At 36.8% G+C, this 15,339-nt stretch overlaps 1 protein-coding gene across 2 annotated transcripts in view; it reads left to right on the top strand.

Annotated features, from left to right (window-relative positions):
- The window catches only part of UGGT1 (UDP-glucose glycoprotein glucosyltransferase 1), a 58,028-nt gene extending 42,958 nt beyond the window's left edge, over positions 1–15,070 (top strand). For both annotated transcript variants that reach the window (XM_032225240.1, XM_032225242.1), the window contains 10 exons: positions 727–811; positions 1,161–1,249; positions 1,862–1,966; positions 3,492–3,576; positions 5,958–6,140; positions 7,697–7,857; positions 8,018–8,132; positions 10,904–11,020; positions 12,965–13,133; positions 14,129–15,070. In XM_032225240.1, the coding sequence (XP_032081131.1) occupies positions 727–811; positions 1,161–1,249; positions 1,862–1,966; positions 3,492–3,576; positions 5,958–6,140; positions 7,697–7,857; positions 8,018–8,132; positions 10,904–11,020; positions 12,965–13,133; positions 14,129–14,154 (1,135 nt within the window). In that variant the 3' untranslated portion in view covers positions 14,155–15,070. The remainder of the gene's footprint in view (positions 1–726; positions 812–1,160; positions 1,250–1,861; positions 1,967–3,491; positions 3,577–5,957; positions 6,141–7,696; positions 7,858–8,017; positions 8,133–10,903; positions 11,021–12,964; positions 13,134–14,128) is intronic.
- Positions 15,071–15,339: the final 269 nt, after the last annotated feature.

Genomic DNA, 15,339 nt, shown 5'->3' with positions numbered 1-15,339 from the left:
TTTTCTGGATAGAAAAAACCCCACTGTAAAACATCCACTTAAAACCTCTACCACAATGGCGCTATAACAAATCAGGGAAAGGATCTTGGAAACAGCTCAGTCTTCAAGAGTTTTTTGAAAGTCCAGCAAAGAAAGAGCTACCCTGATTTCCATAGGGAAGCAATTTCAAAGAATTGGCACTGCATTAAAAGAACCTGGGTGGTCTTATGAATTGGCACTTCAAATAATTCAAGAGTCAGGTTGGCTTCATTTCACTTCCCTAATTAAATTATTGGACAGTTTTGAATTTGAAAACTTCTGAACTTAAAATGCCTCCCTCCTTTAAGTTTAGAACAGCTGTTCCACACTTAACTAGAAGTGTGAAGTGATGTTCCAACTATTCCAGAAATGCCCTGATGTTAAAGCTTAATTTCAAGCTTTAAACAACTATTCTGAATTCAAAATAAGAATATTTCTTTCTCCGGATTTTGAAATATTTTGAGCAAGTTCATTTGAACTTTAAAACTTTTACATTCATCAATAGTCAGGTTTTTTTTTGTTTCATACATAAAATTTATATGAAGGTATATATCCATAGTTGGATTAATACGATTCTGAAATAGAATTTGGGGAAACATAAACTATTTGAAATAAAACTAGTTTTGAGCCAGATTTTGACAAAGCAGAGAAAAGTGGCAGCAAAATAGTGATTACAAAGCTAATATTTTAAATGTAATTAATTTTTAGTCATGATGAGACAGATTCTCCTCCAGACGCCAGTGATGTTGTCGTTGTTATCAACAATTTTAAAAGCAAAATTATTAAAGTGAAGGTGAGTTTGAAAAGGATGGTAAAGTACTATTTTCAACAAGATTTTCCTTATATGTTTCAAAAAATATTTTTATATACGGGTATAATTTGTAATTTAGTTGACAAAAACCCAGACTATTAACAATGTTAAAAGAACTCTTTGCAGTTTTGTATAAATATACTTAAGCTAATTTACTATTTTCTCTTTGTCAGGTTCTTTGTGTTCTCTGAGTTTAATTTTCTTTTAATTTTTTGATGACATTTCATTAACAGATGTTTCTGCAAGAAGAAAAAGAAGCTCATAGATCACTAAGAACCCAACAGTTCCATCCTTGGCACATTATATTCTCCTTTGTATTCTGTCTTTGTAGGTTCAAAAGAAGCCAGATATGCTAAATGAAGATTTACTTAGTGATGGTACTAATGAAAATGAGTCTGGATTTTGGGAATCTCTGAAATGGTAAAGATACTTGCAAGTCCTTCATTGCTTCTTGAATTTCCTGAACCTAATTCCTTACAACATAATTTTAGGAATATTTGGAATCAGTTTATATTATTTATCAATATGTTTCTATTAAAGCCATAATAAAAAAGGTAAAATAATAAAAAATGAAAGGGACTCGGTGATTCAGTGGCTAAGACGCTGAGCTTGTCGATCAGAAAGATCAATGGTTCAAATCCTTAGCGTTGTGTAGCGGAGTGAGCTCCTGTTACTTGTCCCAGCTTCTGCCAACCTAGCAGTTTGAAAGCATGTAAAAATGCAAGTAGAAAAATAGGGACTACCTTTGGTGGGAAGGTAACAGCCTTCCATGCGCCTTCGGCGTTTAGTCATGCCGGCCACATGACTATGGAGATGTCTTTGGACAGTGCTGGCTCTTCAGCTTTGAAACGGAGATGGAGCACTGCCCCGCAGAGTCGGGAATGACTACCACATATGTGCGAGGGGAACCTTTACCTTTTCATTAAAGCCACTGTTTGCATAATGACTAGTAGTTAATAAGGATGACATAACATGAAAGAAACCTTTTTTAAAAAATTGAGCATTGCAAAAGGTTTTTCTCCGTTGTTTTAGGGGATTTACAGGAGGCCAGAAGAAAGAAGAAGTGAAACAGGATAAGGAAGATGTGATCAACATATTTTCAGTGGCATCAGGGCATCTCTATGAGAGATTTCTTCGGTAAGTCTAGAATTAATTTTATTCAAATTGTAAAATGCTGCTTATACATGGAGATTTGCAGGATTTTTTGTTTTCTTCATTTATTAGGTTTTGAAGTTTATTTTACACATGATTCATTCTGATAAATAAGAGAATAATTTTACAATTATGGATGAATACCATTGTAGAATTATAAGAGACAGCCTGTGTCAAAAAAGATCCAGAGGAAAAAAATCCACAGCACCCATAGAAAGATTGTTGTACAGATCTTACCATCTAAAAGTTTTTCCTTATATTTAAATGAAACCTCTATATCTGCAATATATACCTCTTTATTCTGACTTCTAATTTCTAGTTTCAGTGGCAGTGGAAAATTCTCACCATTTTCCCTGTGGTACCCTTTTAAGAAATGAAACACTAATATCGTATATGTTTTATTTTAGTATGATCCATATCTACATTGGCTTTTCCTGTTTCCTTAGTACTAAGGCTATGCTCTTTTCTGGTTTAACAGTTCTGTGCTTACACTTGAATGGGGATTTATTTTAGAGTATTAAGACATTAATTCTGCATTCACTCATGAGCTTTTGTTAGGTGGTGATGAGAGGCTTCAAGACGCCCACGGTTCATTTTTAACATACATAAGTACTGATGTTCATCTCTAATGGGCCTTCAGTGGAATTTCATGAGCTTTATAACAGTTGGTATCTGACTCAAAGAGTAAAAATCTTTTTGAATTTTTCAAAGAAAGCAAGTGTTAGTGTAGATTTTTTTTAAAAAAAACTTACCACAATCTTTTAATGGTGTGTTTTAAATTAGCATCTACTCTTTTTTTAAAATTTCCTCCCCCATCTGTCAACTGTGCATTTGCAGAAATCCAAAACACCTAGTCGTAGAAACCAAGAGGTGTCAGTAAAGACTCAACATTCTAGGTTTGGTCCTGACTACATGCTCAATCCAGAAATATGAACCCATGTTGAATACATTCCTTAAACGTTTTCCTACTTTTATATCTGCACCAAGTCTTTTTCAGCGATCTTAATTAGTGGGAAATCAGAAATTCTTACTAATCTGTTGAGAGAGTACACAGAAAGTTATTAAAGATCCCTAACGATTTTCAGCCTATAACTATTCTTAAATGATCCAGAATCATTCTAGCCAATAAGAAAAAAATGATAATTCTAGAATATAATGTATAATTATTTTAAAATCATGTGGAGTACTTCATTTTGATAGACCAATTTATATAATCTCATTTAGCTTCTGATACAGCAGTGCTAATGGGAAATCCTACAATTTTGTGTGTTTTCATTCTTTAGAGCCCTTTGTTTAAGAACAGTTTAAGCAATTAACTAAACTTTTTATCTCCTTCCAGTGCTCTCTTATAGTCAGTTTGTTAAGATTTTTCATAAGTTTGCAATTACAGTTACAAAATAGGTGAAAAATAAGACATAGAGCTTTACATTAGTTTTAGATTTTATTTGTTGTATTTTATCTTATTTATTTATAATGTTTGTTATATTATTTATTTTATTTCCTTTGACAGCATAATGATGCTATCCGTGCTGAAACACACAGAAACTCCAGTGAAGTTCTGGTTTCTGAAGAATTATTTATCACCCACAGTTAAGGTAAAATATAAAAATATTTTATATTTTTAAGAATTTAATTACATTTATTTATTTAATAATAACATATGGTTGACCATGTTCCAAATCATAACTTAGGTGGCTCACGGAAATAGTAAAAAGAAAAACAAAACAAAAATCACGCACAAAAAAACAAAAATATTTGGGGAGGCCCAGCTTTTTAAGGTCTGGTGGATCTGGGAGGGGAGAGTATTCCTTAGAGCAGTGTTTCTCAACCTTGGCAACTTGAAGATGTCCGGACTTCAACTCCCAGAATTCCCCAGCCAGCGAATGCTGGCTGGGGAATTCTGGGAGTTGAAGTCCGGACATCTTCAAGTGGCCAAGGTTGAGAAACACTGCCTTAGAGCAGGGCCACTATTGAGAAGGTGCATTTCATGGGTCCCACTTGATGAAAACATTTGAGAGAAGGTACCTGGAGTGTGCCCATCCTATCCAGCCTGGTGGAATAGGCAAATATACCTAGGCAGAAACAGTTCCTCAGATAACTTGGCCCCCTCCCAGATAGGGCTTTAAGGCTAATCGACAGCATCTTGAATTACACTGGAAAGAAACTAAGTCATCTCAAGTCAACAACAGGGTTGTAATATGGGCAAACAGAACTGCCCAAAACAATCACAGGCAAAGTTCTGAGCTCAACAATAGGCAACTTGCTTAAAAAGCAGAAATGCTTCTGCTTTTGCTTCAACAGAGCATTCAATCCATAGAAAACAAATTCTCTGCATTTCAAGCAACTCATCTGCTAAATCTCTTTTCTAAACTCCAAATGTCCCTGATTTCTTTTTCCTTTTCATATTCTTGTTGCCTGTATCCCAAGATCTTCAACTATTCCATGTTCCATATTTTCTTTCCAGGGCTGTTTCTCATTTTTTCTACACAGATGAGTCCCCATCCATTCATTTCCCCACACTTTCCCATCTGTTCTTATTTAATCATTTCGATTTGATAATAGGTAGTTAAAATGGTTGAGAGGGGGGAGTAAGATTTTGAATCCAGCTTATGGAAAATCTCAGCTAAAGAATACAGCTAGCTAGAATGCAATTAGTCTGGAGACATATGTTTAATTTAGGATGTGGCTCATTTATTGCTAGAACTCCAAGCATATTCCTAACTATTTTTTTTTCACACAGAATATCAAACAATGTAAGAAAATGTAGTCCATTATTCACTTTCCTCAAATTGGAAAATATAGTACATTTTAAAATCATTACACATTTTTTGTGCTAGGAATATAAAAAGGTGGTAAAGGTGAAAAATGTGTCAAATTTCATACATATATTAAACAACATGCATATGTATATATCTTTGTCTGTCTGTCTGTCTGCCTGCCTGCCTGCCTGCCTGCCTGCCTGCCTGCCTGCCTGCCTATCTGCCTATCTGCCTGCCTATCTATCTATCTATCTATCTATCCATCCATCCATCCATCCTGTTTTCCCGAAAATAAGATCTCACCGGATAATAAGTCCAATCTGGCTTTTGAGAGCCTGTGCTGAAATAAGCCCTCCCCTGAAAATAAGCCCTTTCCAAAAATATTGCAACACAGCAGCAGCCATGAGGTGATCATGCTCACTGCCTCCTGCACTTCAAAAATAATAAGACCTCCCCGAAAATAAGGCCAATGCTTATTTCAGGGGTCAAAAGAAAATAAGACCCTGTCTTAAAATAAGACCCCTTATAGAGAAAAGTGGTTTCTCTACCATATTTCAAAGCAATAATGAATAGTGATTGGAAATGAAATTGCTACAGTCATTATAAGTAGAGATCAAATACTATTGTGGGAATGAGCTTAATTCTAGTGAGTTGGAAAAAAAGCTTCTATTATATTTAATTGCAGAAATTTCTCTCTCTCTCTCTCTCTCTCTCTCTCTCTCTCTCTCTCTCTCTCTCTCTCATACATACATTCACTCACACACACACAAACACCTCTTTGGCAGCATAGATAACTAAGAATAATTTCTTTGAGAATAATACTCTGCTGGAAGGAAAAATATCATGTGGATATGTTCCAGTGTACCTCTATTGCTGGTTGTTGTTGTTGTTCCTATTTTAAAATCCTATTTTCTGGGTAATAGAAAGGACAATACACTAATATCTCTTAATTTCATCTACTTATAATCATTTTCCCACACTAAAGTCTTTGCTTATAAGAAATGTAGGAATGCAAGAAAATTAAATTTTGTTGGTTATGAGACTTATGCAAAATGTGAAGATTCCTGATTTTACCCCTTGCATATTTACCATTATCCTTGAATATTTTTCATAGCCAAATATCTAGCTTTCTTAAGAATAATGTAATATATCCTTTATGGGTTTTTTGGTAATTTGTGTTAGAAGCTGTTAGGACAGTAACTAATATTTTATTCCAGGAATTCATCCCATATATGGCTAAAAAGTACAATTTCCAGTATGAGTTTGTCCAGTACAAGTGGCCACGCTGGCTTCACCAGCAAACAGAGAAGCAACGTATTATCTGGGGTTACAAAATTCTTTTTCTGGATGTGCTTTTCCCCCTCGCTGTTGATAAATTCCTTTTTGTGGATGCTGATCAGGTAAGTGGTTTTGAAGATTCAAATGTTATTTATTTTTAAAAGAATGTCTGCGATGTCTTTTTTAGCTAGGGCACCCTACAACTTATATTTTAAAATTTAAAAATAATTTATAAATTTCATAGGTATTTATAGGTAGAAAAAATAGCTGATAAATGTAAAACCTTTTGAAAATTTAAGGGGATAAAATTATTGAATAGCACAGTTAAATCTAAAGAAATAAACTACATTTCTAATTTCTTTAAAGAGAGTGTTTTACAGTTTAAATGCTAATATACAAAAGGCCTTGTCTTGATGGTGGGACATTCATAGGTATATCCGAAACAGACTTATATGAGAACTGAGATCTAGAATCCAGAATGTTTAAGGCTGTATAAGATCAACCTCTTGGATACATACTTGGACACACAATAGTAGCCAGTGAAATCAGATCTAGAATCATAATTCAACAAAAGTACAAATCAGAAGTAGTCTGGTTGCCACTTTTCACAATAAGTTCAGTTTCCAAAACCTCTTTAGCATAGCTCTACATGTAGCACAGCTGGTAATCTGAATGGTGTTTAAGGTATTGATTGCTATGGCTAGCTCCAGGATGAGTCACAAATAAAAGATGACCCACTATAGGGCCACCTAATCCTTCATGATTGATACCAAATGACCAAAGCTGCAAAAACTCAATCCTGCATTAGATTATCTACTGACCAAGAGTACACTTGCCTTAAGCCACTTCTGATTGATTATTATTTGGCTTCCTACATTAATGATTTACATAGTCTTCTTAATGACAAGAAAATGATGAGACCTGACCCCAGAATTCAGGATGATTTATTCCAGGTAATGAGACTATTAGGATTCTTACGGAAATTGTAACAGATCAGTGGGATAATATTCCCTTTAGCACCATCTTTTAGGAGATAGTGCTGAGGTAAGATCAAAATTAATCCACCAAATTCCCATATTTGGTACGTGCCAAAGAAAGGCCATGTTTGACATATCCAGCAAATGAATATTGAATTCCACGCCTATGTCCATGAAGATTGTATATCGTATCCTGGGCTTCTGATTGGATGTTTATTATTTCCCCCCTATAAAGCTTGGAACTTGCTTGTCTTCATTAATTCTAGATTTTTTCTCAGAAAAGAAATATTAAAAATCAGCATATAGTTTACTGTGTGATGAACACAGTATGGGTTCAGTACAGAGGAAAAAGTGATGAACACTTTTTTCATCTGTACTGATCTACTGCATGATAGTCACAAGAAACTAATGGAAAGGAGTGGTGATATGAAACCTCTAGCTTGCAAGCAAGCTCTCAAATGATTTTAGGAGATTAAGCAACAGTTGGGATGATTGGGAAGTTTGGGAGCATATAATAGTATTTTGGACATACCCTTTCCCATAAAAGTCCATATGTTTAAGGTATAGCTTTTGGGAATGGATGGAAAAGTATTGTTGCCCTATATCATGTTTAATTAAGAGGAAAGTGGCTAGATAGAGATCCAAATTCCACATGTCCTATGGAATATCTAAAATTTTAAACGGAACTATTTTTTCTTTAGATTGTGCGTACAGACCTAAAGGATTTAAGAGATTTCAACTTGGATGGAGCACCATATGGTTATACACCTTTCTGTGAAAGCCGCAGAGAGATGGATGGCTACCGATTTTGGAAGTCAGGATACTGGGCAAGCCACTTGGCTGGAAGAAAATATCATATTAGGTGATAGATTTGCACTCCAAATACTTCTGATCTATTTAGACTGAGAGTAAATAGAAAATTTATTTTGAAAGTTACAAATAAATTCCAATGTGAATTTATTTTGCATTTTACTTATTTAGTGTACAGGTGACTCTAACAGCTGTTCTTTCTCTGTTCTTAGTGCTCTTTATGTTGTAGACCTTAAAAAGTTCAGAAAGATAGCTGCTGGAGATCGACTCAGGGGACAGTATCAAGGACTTAGCCAGGATCCAAATAGCCTCTCCAATCTCGATCAAGTAAGTTTATCTTCTATATGTATACTTCCAATTTTTTGTTCAAAAGAGATGCAAATCTTACAGTAATGCTGCTTTTTAGATAATTTCCCCTCATTCGTGGCGGATATCAGATTCCAAAAATTTGAGTTTTGCAGACACATTGCTATTCTGTGCAAAATCAACCCTTAGAAACTTGTAGAATGGGCATTCCTCTATAAAGTTTTGTAGGATACCAACATAAGATAGGTTAAGAATAACAAATATTAAGGAATAATGTAGAAGTTAAGAAAGATAATATTTTGTGAAGAGATGCATTATGGTTACTAATAGGTGGACAAATAGGAATATGTTTTAGTGGCATGTGGACTACTGGTTATAGGTCTACAGGAAAGGTGGTAGAAAGGAAGCATTCACAGACTACTATCCCATCCCCTCTGCCTACTTTCTGAAGTATATGGATATAGTTGTTCCCAAAGCAAATGCAATCCATCTGGGTTAATCAAGCTGGCATCCTTATTCTTGATTCAGCAGATGCCACTTGTTTCCTGGAATTTAGATGGGACAGAACAGAAAATCTCCCTTCCCTAGCACTAGGTTTTTAAACAAAAGTGTTGTTCCTTGTGACAGGATGAATAGGGCCAAAAACCTTGGAATATATGGTGCAGTACAAACACAACATTAGAGTAGTGACAAAGAATTTTAATGTTAACCATAGCGCAAAATATGTACTTAGCAAATAGCATAATGGAATCAAATTCTGGCAGTTTAGGTTACTGTATATACTCAAGTATAAGCCTAGTTTTTCAGCCCACTTTTTGAGCTGAAAAAAGCCGCCTCGGCTTATACTCGAGTCAGTGAAAAATTTGCCCGAAATGGAGGAGAAAAAGGGGCGGGGCCATGCCGCTGGGTGACGCTCGTGAATGGCCCAGCGCCCCTGAGTTTCCCCTCCCTCTGTGTCAGTTTGCCGCGCATCCCCCCTCCTCACGTTCTAATGTAATGCAGGGCTATCTTACGATTCCCCTTCCTCCCCCTCCTGCCGCTCTGCAACGATGTCCCACCTCCTCCTTGTTATGGCAAGCAGCCACATAGCGATGTCCCACCTCCTCTGGTACAGTGATCCAATGATAGGAATCACTGTGCCGTGTGTCATAGGAGGCGGGACATCATCATCACAGCGGGACATCAGCATCATGAGGTGAGTGAAGTATTTCATTGAATACACCGGTATTGTGTGATAATAATTTGTTATGCAGAGCAAATTTTTACAATGGCTACTGTATATTTAATGGGCACAGGCAGGCTGTATATGTTATTCAATGGGCAATGGCATTATTGGTATCTATTTTTATTTTTGAAATTTATCGGTAGCTGCTGCATTTCCCACCCTAGGCTTATACTCGAGTCAATAACTTTTCCAGTTTTTTGTGGTAAAATTAGGTGCCTCGGCTTATATTCGGGTCGGCCTATACTCGAGTATATACGGTATATACAATAATGGCAACTATTAATTCAGAAAGAGAAAAAGAAAGTACAAGTGAATGTAAAACTATACAGCACTGAAATTCACCCACACATACACAAAGTCAACACCAAAATTATTTTGCTATCCTTTCTCAGGCCAACTTTATCTTACTAGTTTCAGTTCTCTCAGGACTTTTGCCATAGGACTGAAATCTCAAACTCAGTTAAGAAATCTGCTCCTTCATTTCTTGATACACTGAGGACTTGCGGCCAAGGCTACAGGACAAAAATAACATCAATTTGTTTCTTCTGGTTAGAATCCCACCCCCTGCCTCGCACTGTAAGAAGAGAAACGCTTTTTAGAGCTGTAGAGTATATGAACTTCCAAAGTATAATCCCTTAATCTGCCATAGACACGCAGCTGAGCCATAGTTGCCATCTGTTAAATGCAAGGTACAATAACTCAATATAATTTAAGAACTTCTGGATTTCTTCAGTGATATGATTGCAGATGAGATAGGCTCAAAGGTAATTAAAGATAAATGTTTTCCGTTGATGCTTGGTTTTTTTCTCGCATGCTCATCCTAAAGTTTTATTGTTTTACTCTACATATTCTGTGCTCTGAGAAATACAGCTCCAGTGTATTCCTTAATATAATTGCTTGTCCCTTAGGGCAGTGATGGCTAACTTTTTCTCCATCACTTGCCAAAAGCAAGGATAAGGCAGGGGGGAGGTCATGCGCAGGTGTGCCAATACCCATAATGCTATGCGCTTGACACCCCCCCTCCACCGCACGCGTGACCCCTGCCCTTCCCCCCACTTTTGGAGTGCAATGGACCCATTTTTCGCCCTCCAGACGCTTTCTAGGAGCCTGGGGAGGGCGAAAACAGCTTCCCCTGTCCCTCAGGAGGCCCTCCGGAGGCTTCCCTGAAGCCTCTGGAGGGTGAAAAATGACCCTATGGGCAACCCGGAAGTCCATTCCCAAACTTCTAGTTTGTGCGTTGGGTTGTTTTTCACCTTCCGGAGGCTTCAGGGCGAAAAATGGCCAAAAAAGAAGGCCAAAGTCAGCTGGCCAGTGTGCACATGCATCCTGGAGCTGACAGGGCAATGCCTCATGTGCCCTAACAAATGGCTCTGCGTGCCACCTGTGGCACGCATGCCATAGGCTCACCCTAGGGCATATTTTTTTTTAAAAAATTGGTCAGCAGACATTTTGTAATGTGTGTAATCCGTTTGTAATGGGTTAATTTTAATTTATATGCAACTGGAATGCATTGAATTTTTTTTAGAAAATATGCAAAGAAAGAGAACTGTAAATTTTTGTTTTATAGGATTTGCCCAATAACATGATCCATCAGGTCCCCATTAAATCACTACCACAGGAATGGCTTTGGTGTGAAACGTGGTGTGATGATGCTTCAAAGAAGAGAGCAAAGACTATTGATCTGGTAAAGTTGCTTCATTATATTGTGTGTGGAGGGGGAGCTTATCTGGTGAATAGGAGTTCACCTGCCTGCCAAGTGGCCATTCAGAAAACCTCCAGTAGGAAGGAGTCCAGCATGTTTTTAGGCAGACTGTTCCACTGTTTTGCAGCTCTTAGTTTAAAGATGTTCCTCCTAATATTCACCCTGAATCATCTTTCTTTTAATTTAAAAGCCTTTTGTCCTTGTCTCAGTTTCAATGGGCCCTGCCTTCTGTTGCATGTGGCAGCTTTTCAGATATTTTTATTCCCTTTAGTTTTATTTTTTGCAAGCTAAACAACCTCCAGTTTCCCTAACTATTCTTCGGGATAGCTTTTCTGTGAACCTACACCAATATTTCCATGTCGAAGGCCAGTCCCCATCAAGTATAGTCTGGCCAGTGTATAAAGTACAGTGGAACTACTATCTTCTATGAACTGGACACAGTGCTTCGCTATATTTAGTTAAGGACTACAGTGGTTTTATTAGCTTCTGGAACATTCTGCTTAGCATCCAAAAGCATTTTTAGGTCCATCTCATATGAGCTGATACTAAGCCAATTCTTCTTATTCCTCTTTACCAATGAATTTGTTGGCTGGTCCTTGGTGTTCTCGGAGCTTTGTTGTTTTCTTGCAGAAATTTTGTTATTCAAACCAGGTAGCATTAAGGCCCACTCATCATTGGCTTAATATTTATCATATCTAGGTTTTAAATTTGATGATACAGTAAGAAATTAAAGGTATAATTATTCTTTTGTGGATGACCTTATTAGGAATTCATTTTTTTAAAAGATAAGATTTTACAAATCTGGAAAAAAATCAGCCCATGGTAGTAATAATGAAACTGAAAAAGAAGTGTAATATTGATTTTCTATTGCTGTTATTAATGTATAATAAAAATATAGCTATTGTATTGCTATAGTTATATATTTTATTAATCATGCTCTAAAAAAGAAAAGAAGACTTATGGAAATATGATAGCTGTCTTCAGTTATCTGAAGGGCTGTCAAGTAGAAGATAAGGCAGAATTATTCAGAATTATTTCAAAACACGTCAAGAAATAATGGCACTAAATTATAAGGAAGACATCGGAGAAATGATAAAGGCAACAGCTGTTTAACAGTGGGATATATCCTCTTGGGAGTGTTCTGACCTAGACTTCCCGAGAGCATGAAGCAAATTCCTGGTTCTGACAAAAACCTCTTTTATTAATTTACTGTGAATTCTGCTCATTCACATCCAGCAAAGTCTTTCAAGGGAGGATTTATTGTCACAGACCTTATCTGGCTTAGAGTGCTGTGAGGCCGATATCTGCAAAACTTGGCAAACACAAACCAATTAAGCGAACTAATTGTCTTCTAAAAACACTACTTCCCTTTCGCTCCTCTTTTATTTCCTCTGGGAGACAGCATTCAGCATCCACCTGTGGCCTTACTCCCAAGTCGACGCCTGTTCTTTAGCTTTTCCCTTCATCTGGCAACTCTGTGCATGCAGACACTGGGAACAGGTTCCAGCTGTTCGTCTGTCTCACTGATGTCTGCTTCTGAAGGCAGCTGATAACTGGCTCTCCCCTCTCTGCGTCTGACATAGAGCCCTCATCAGAGCCTTCCCCAGACTCCAGAACTGGCCCATGTTCCTCCCCAACCTCCTCACTGTCCGAATCTGCTGCCAGTTCTGCTGGCCATTGGCGGTCCACAACAAGGAGATAGTAGAGTTTCCTCACCAAAAGGTCTTAGGCAGAGCCTACCTAGGTATCAGTCAGGGGTACTGCAGTAGTGAAGCCCTTTATCAGGCAAGTCATTAGACCTGATGATATCAAGGTCCCTTCCAACCCTGAATGATTCTATGCTTGAATGTTAAGTTCTCAGGGAGTGTTCAGTGTATTTTCCCCTTATGTGTCCCCATTGCCATTGACGCATGTGTTATATTGCAGTGTAATAATCCAATGACAAAAGAACCCAAGCTGCAGGCAGCAATGAGGATTGTCCCTGAATGGCAGGATTACGATCAAGAAATTAAACAGTTATATAATCAATTCCATCAAGAGAAGGAATCGGGAATATTAATTACAACAAATGAAACTGAATCCCAAAGTCAGAAAGGTAATTATTTTTCATGGCATTAAGAAATATCTACAGTATTTTTCATAGAAATTGGGAGAGACATGATTGCAAGAAGGTAGAAGGGGACTAAAGCCACTGTGTCTCCATTTTTAGAGGAGAACTTAAATGTAAGCTACATACTTCAAGAACTGGCCGTATGTAACTTTTTGAGTCCTTTTTAACTGAATAGGCATTAAGTAATTACCTGTAATTTGAGCTCAGTAAAAGTATAGAAATGGAATTACTTTTTTTCTTAATATTGTTTGTGGGTAGTCCTTGCTTAACATTCATTCATTCAGCGACTGTTATGATGGCTCTGAACAAAGGATACTTGTGAATGGTCTTTGTAGTTGTGTCCCTGGATTCACATGATCACAATTGGTGAGCTTGGCAATTAACCCGAAATTATGATGTAGCTGCATCCCCCCCCCCCCCCCCCCCCGGTGACATGAACATCCTTTGTGACCTTCATTGTCAGTTTCCGACAAGCAGAGTCAATTGTGAAGCGGCAGGAGATTGCAAATGGCATCAACACAGGATTTGCCTAACAACAGCAACGGGGACTGCAACAATTGCCATTGTAAACAGGATGTTGTGTCCTACAAACATGTCACTTAGTGGCCAAGTTCCCAGTCTCGATTAATATCAGTGTGAGGACTACCAGGATATTGTTCGTGAATGTATTGCATAATTGTTCATTTATGAATTTGAAGGGTTTTTCCCCTGAAAACCAACCATTCTGCATTTGTCTCTTTATTAGTTGTAGGTAGAGCTGTTGTGTATTTTAAGTATGTTTGTTTTCTAGTTGAGATTTCTCTGTTAGAAACAGAAAAATGTAATAGAAGGAATCTTATTTATTTTATATATTTTATTGATTTGCCATAACAATGCATTAACTTTCAGACCTATGTTATTAATGGCATTTAAATTATATGCGGTTATTTTATTTGTGCATCTTCATATTTCTCTCTCTCTCTCTCTTGTTTTTTCTACAGACACGCTACTGCATGGGGAATTATGATCATGGTGACATACCGAGTGAGACTATTTCATAGACAACTTTTCTATCAAATACTAGTTTTTCTTAATACACTTGCAAAACTGCTGAGTAAAATGGAAGGTTTGGGTCATGCATATTAATTGCAATTCAATTGATTCTGACAGATTGAATGGGAACTGGATTATTTGAATTAGCTGAACTGTTTTTCTTTGCACCTGTGAGAGATTGAAGAATCTACAGAAGGATATGGAAATTGAGTAAAAAAGAAGTGTGGTGAAAAGCCTCATTTACCAGCTTTTGGTCAAGTCTACCACGCTATGCCAATCTAAGTCAATACGTCTCTACACCTTCCTCAAGAGTCCCGAGAAAGGGTAGCTACCTTGAGGATAAAATATGGAGAATACACAGGCATTTCCATCATTTCAAGATGCTGAAGCAGAGAATGCTCTTTCAGATTTGCACAGGGATTTTAATGATATTTTGGACTGATTAATGCAGTCAGAAGTCAAAATGATTTCTTTTTTATCATAGCCTTTGTCCTAATGAGAAAGCCACAGTTCTTTATTTAAATATATTACATTGTGAATATCACCCCAGATAACCCATAACTGAGCAAAAATGTCAAAAGCAATCTACAACTTTTGAAATATATATTTGCAAATGTGTATTTTAATGAAGCAGACTTTCTGTGGTACTTAACATCTTTTTCCACTGACAACCTGAAAGGACACTTCTCTCCAATTTATTGAAAACTGCAAAATTATTAGGGCATTAAGACTGCTGTAATTTGTCATTGTTCACTGAATGTACTTTTTGTTCATGCAAATCTGTGGAAACGTTTTGATTATGTAAATTTGATACGTTTATTTTTTTTCCCCCTCAAAAAAAGCGATGTCAGGTGAATAAAGCCTTAGAGTTCCTATATTTTTTTCTTTAATTCTTCTCTTGTGGATCTGATATTTCTAATAATTGTCTTGTTTTTGCATATTATATATGCACAACTTTCTGGTCAAATTTTCAATTGTACAAACACATTTATTTAGATGTAAAATGGTATCTAAGGAATGTCCAATCTTATAATGTTCCCTCCTCCCCACTTGTAATACTTTTTGTTACGGCTTTTCAGATGAAATAAGCAACTTTTGTAGAAAAATATCATATTGTGGATATATTGAACAACTGCCTGCAACTTTGAAATGGTTTCAA

Source organism: Thamnophis elegans, chromosome 10 (assembly GCF_009769535.1).
Source record: "Thamnophis elegans isolate rThaEle1 chromosome 10, rThaEle1.pri, whole genome shotgun sequence".
Classification (NCBI taxonomy): domain Eukaryota; kingdom Metazoa; phylum Chordata; class Lepidosauria; order Squamata; family Colubridae; genus Thamnophis; species Thamnophis elegans.
This window is presented reverse-complemented; position numbering and strand designations above follow the sequence as displayed.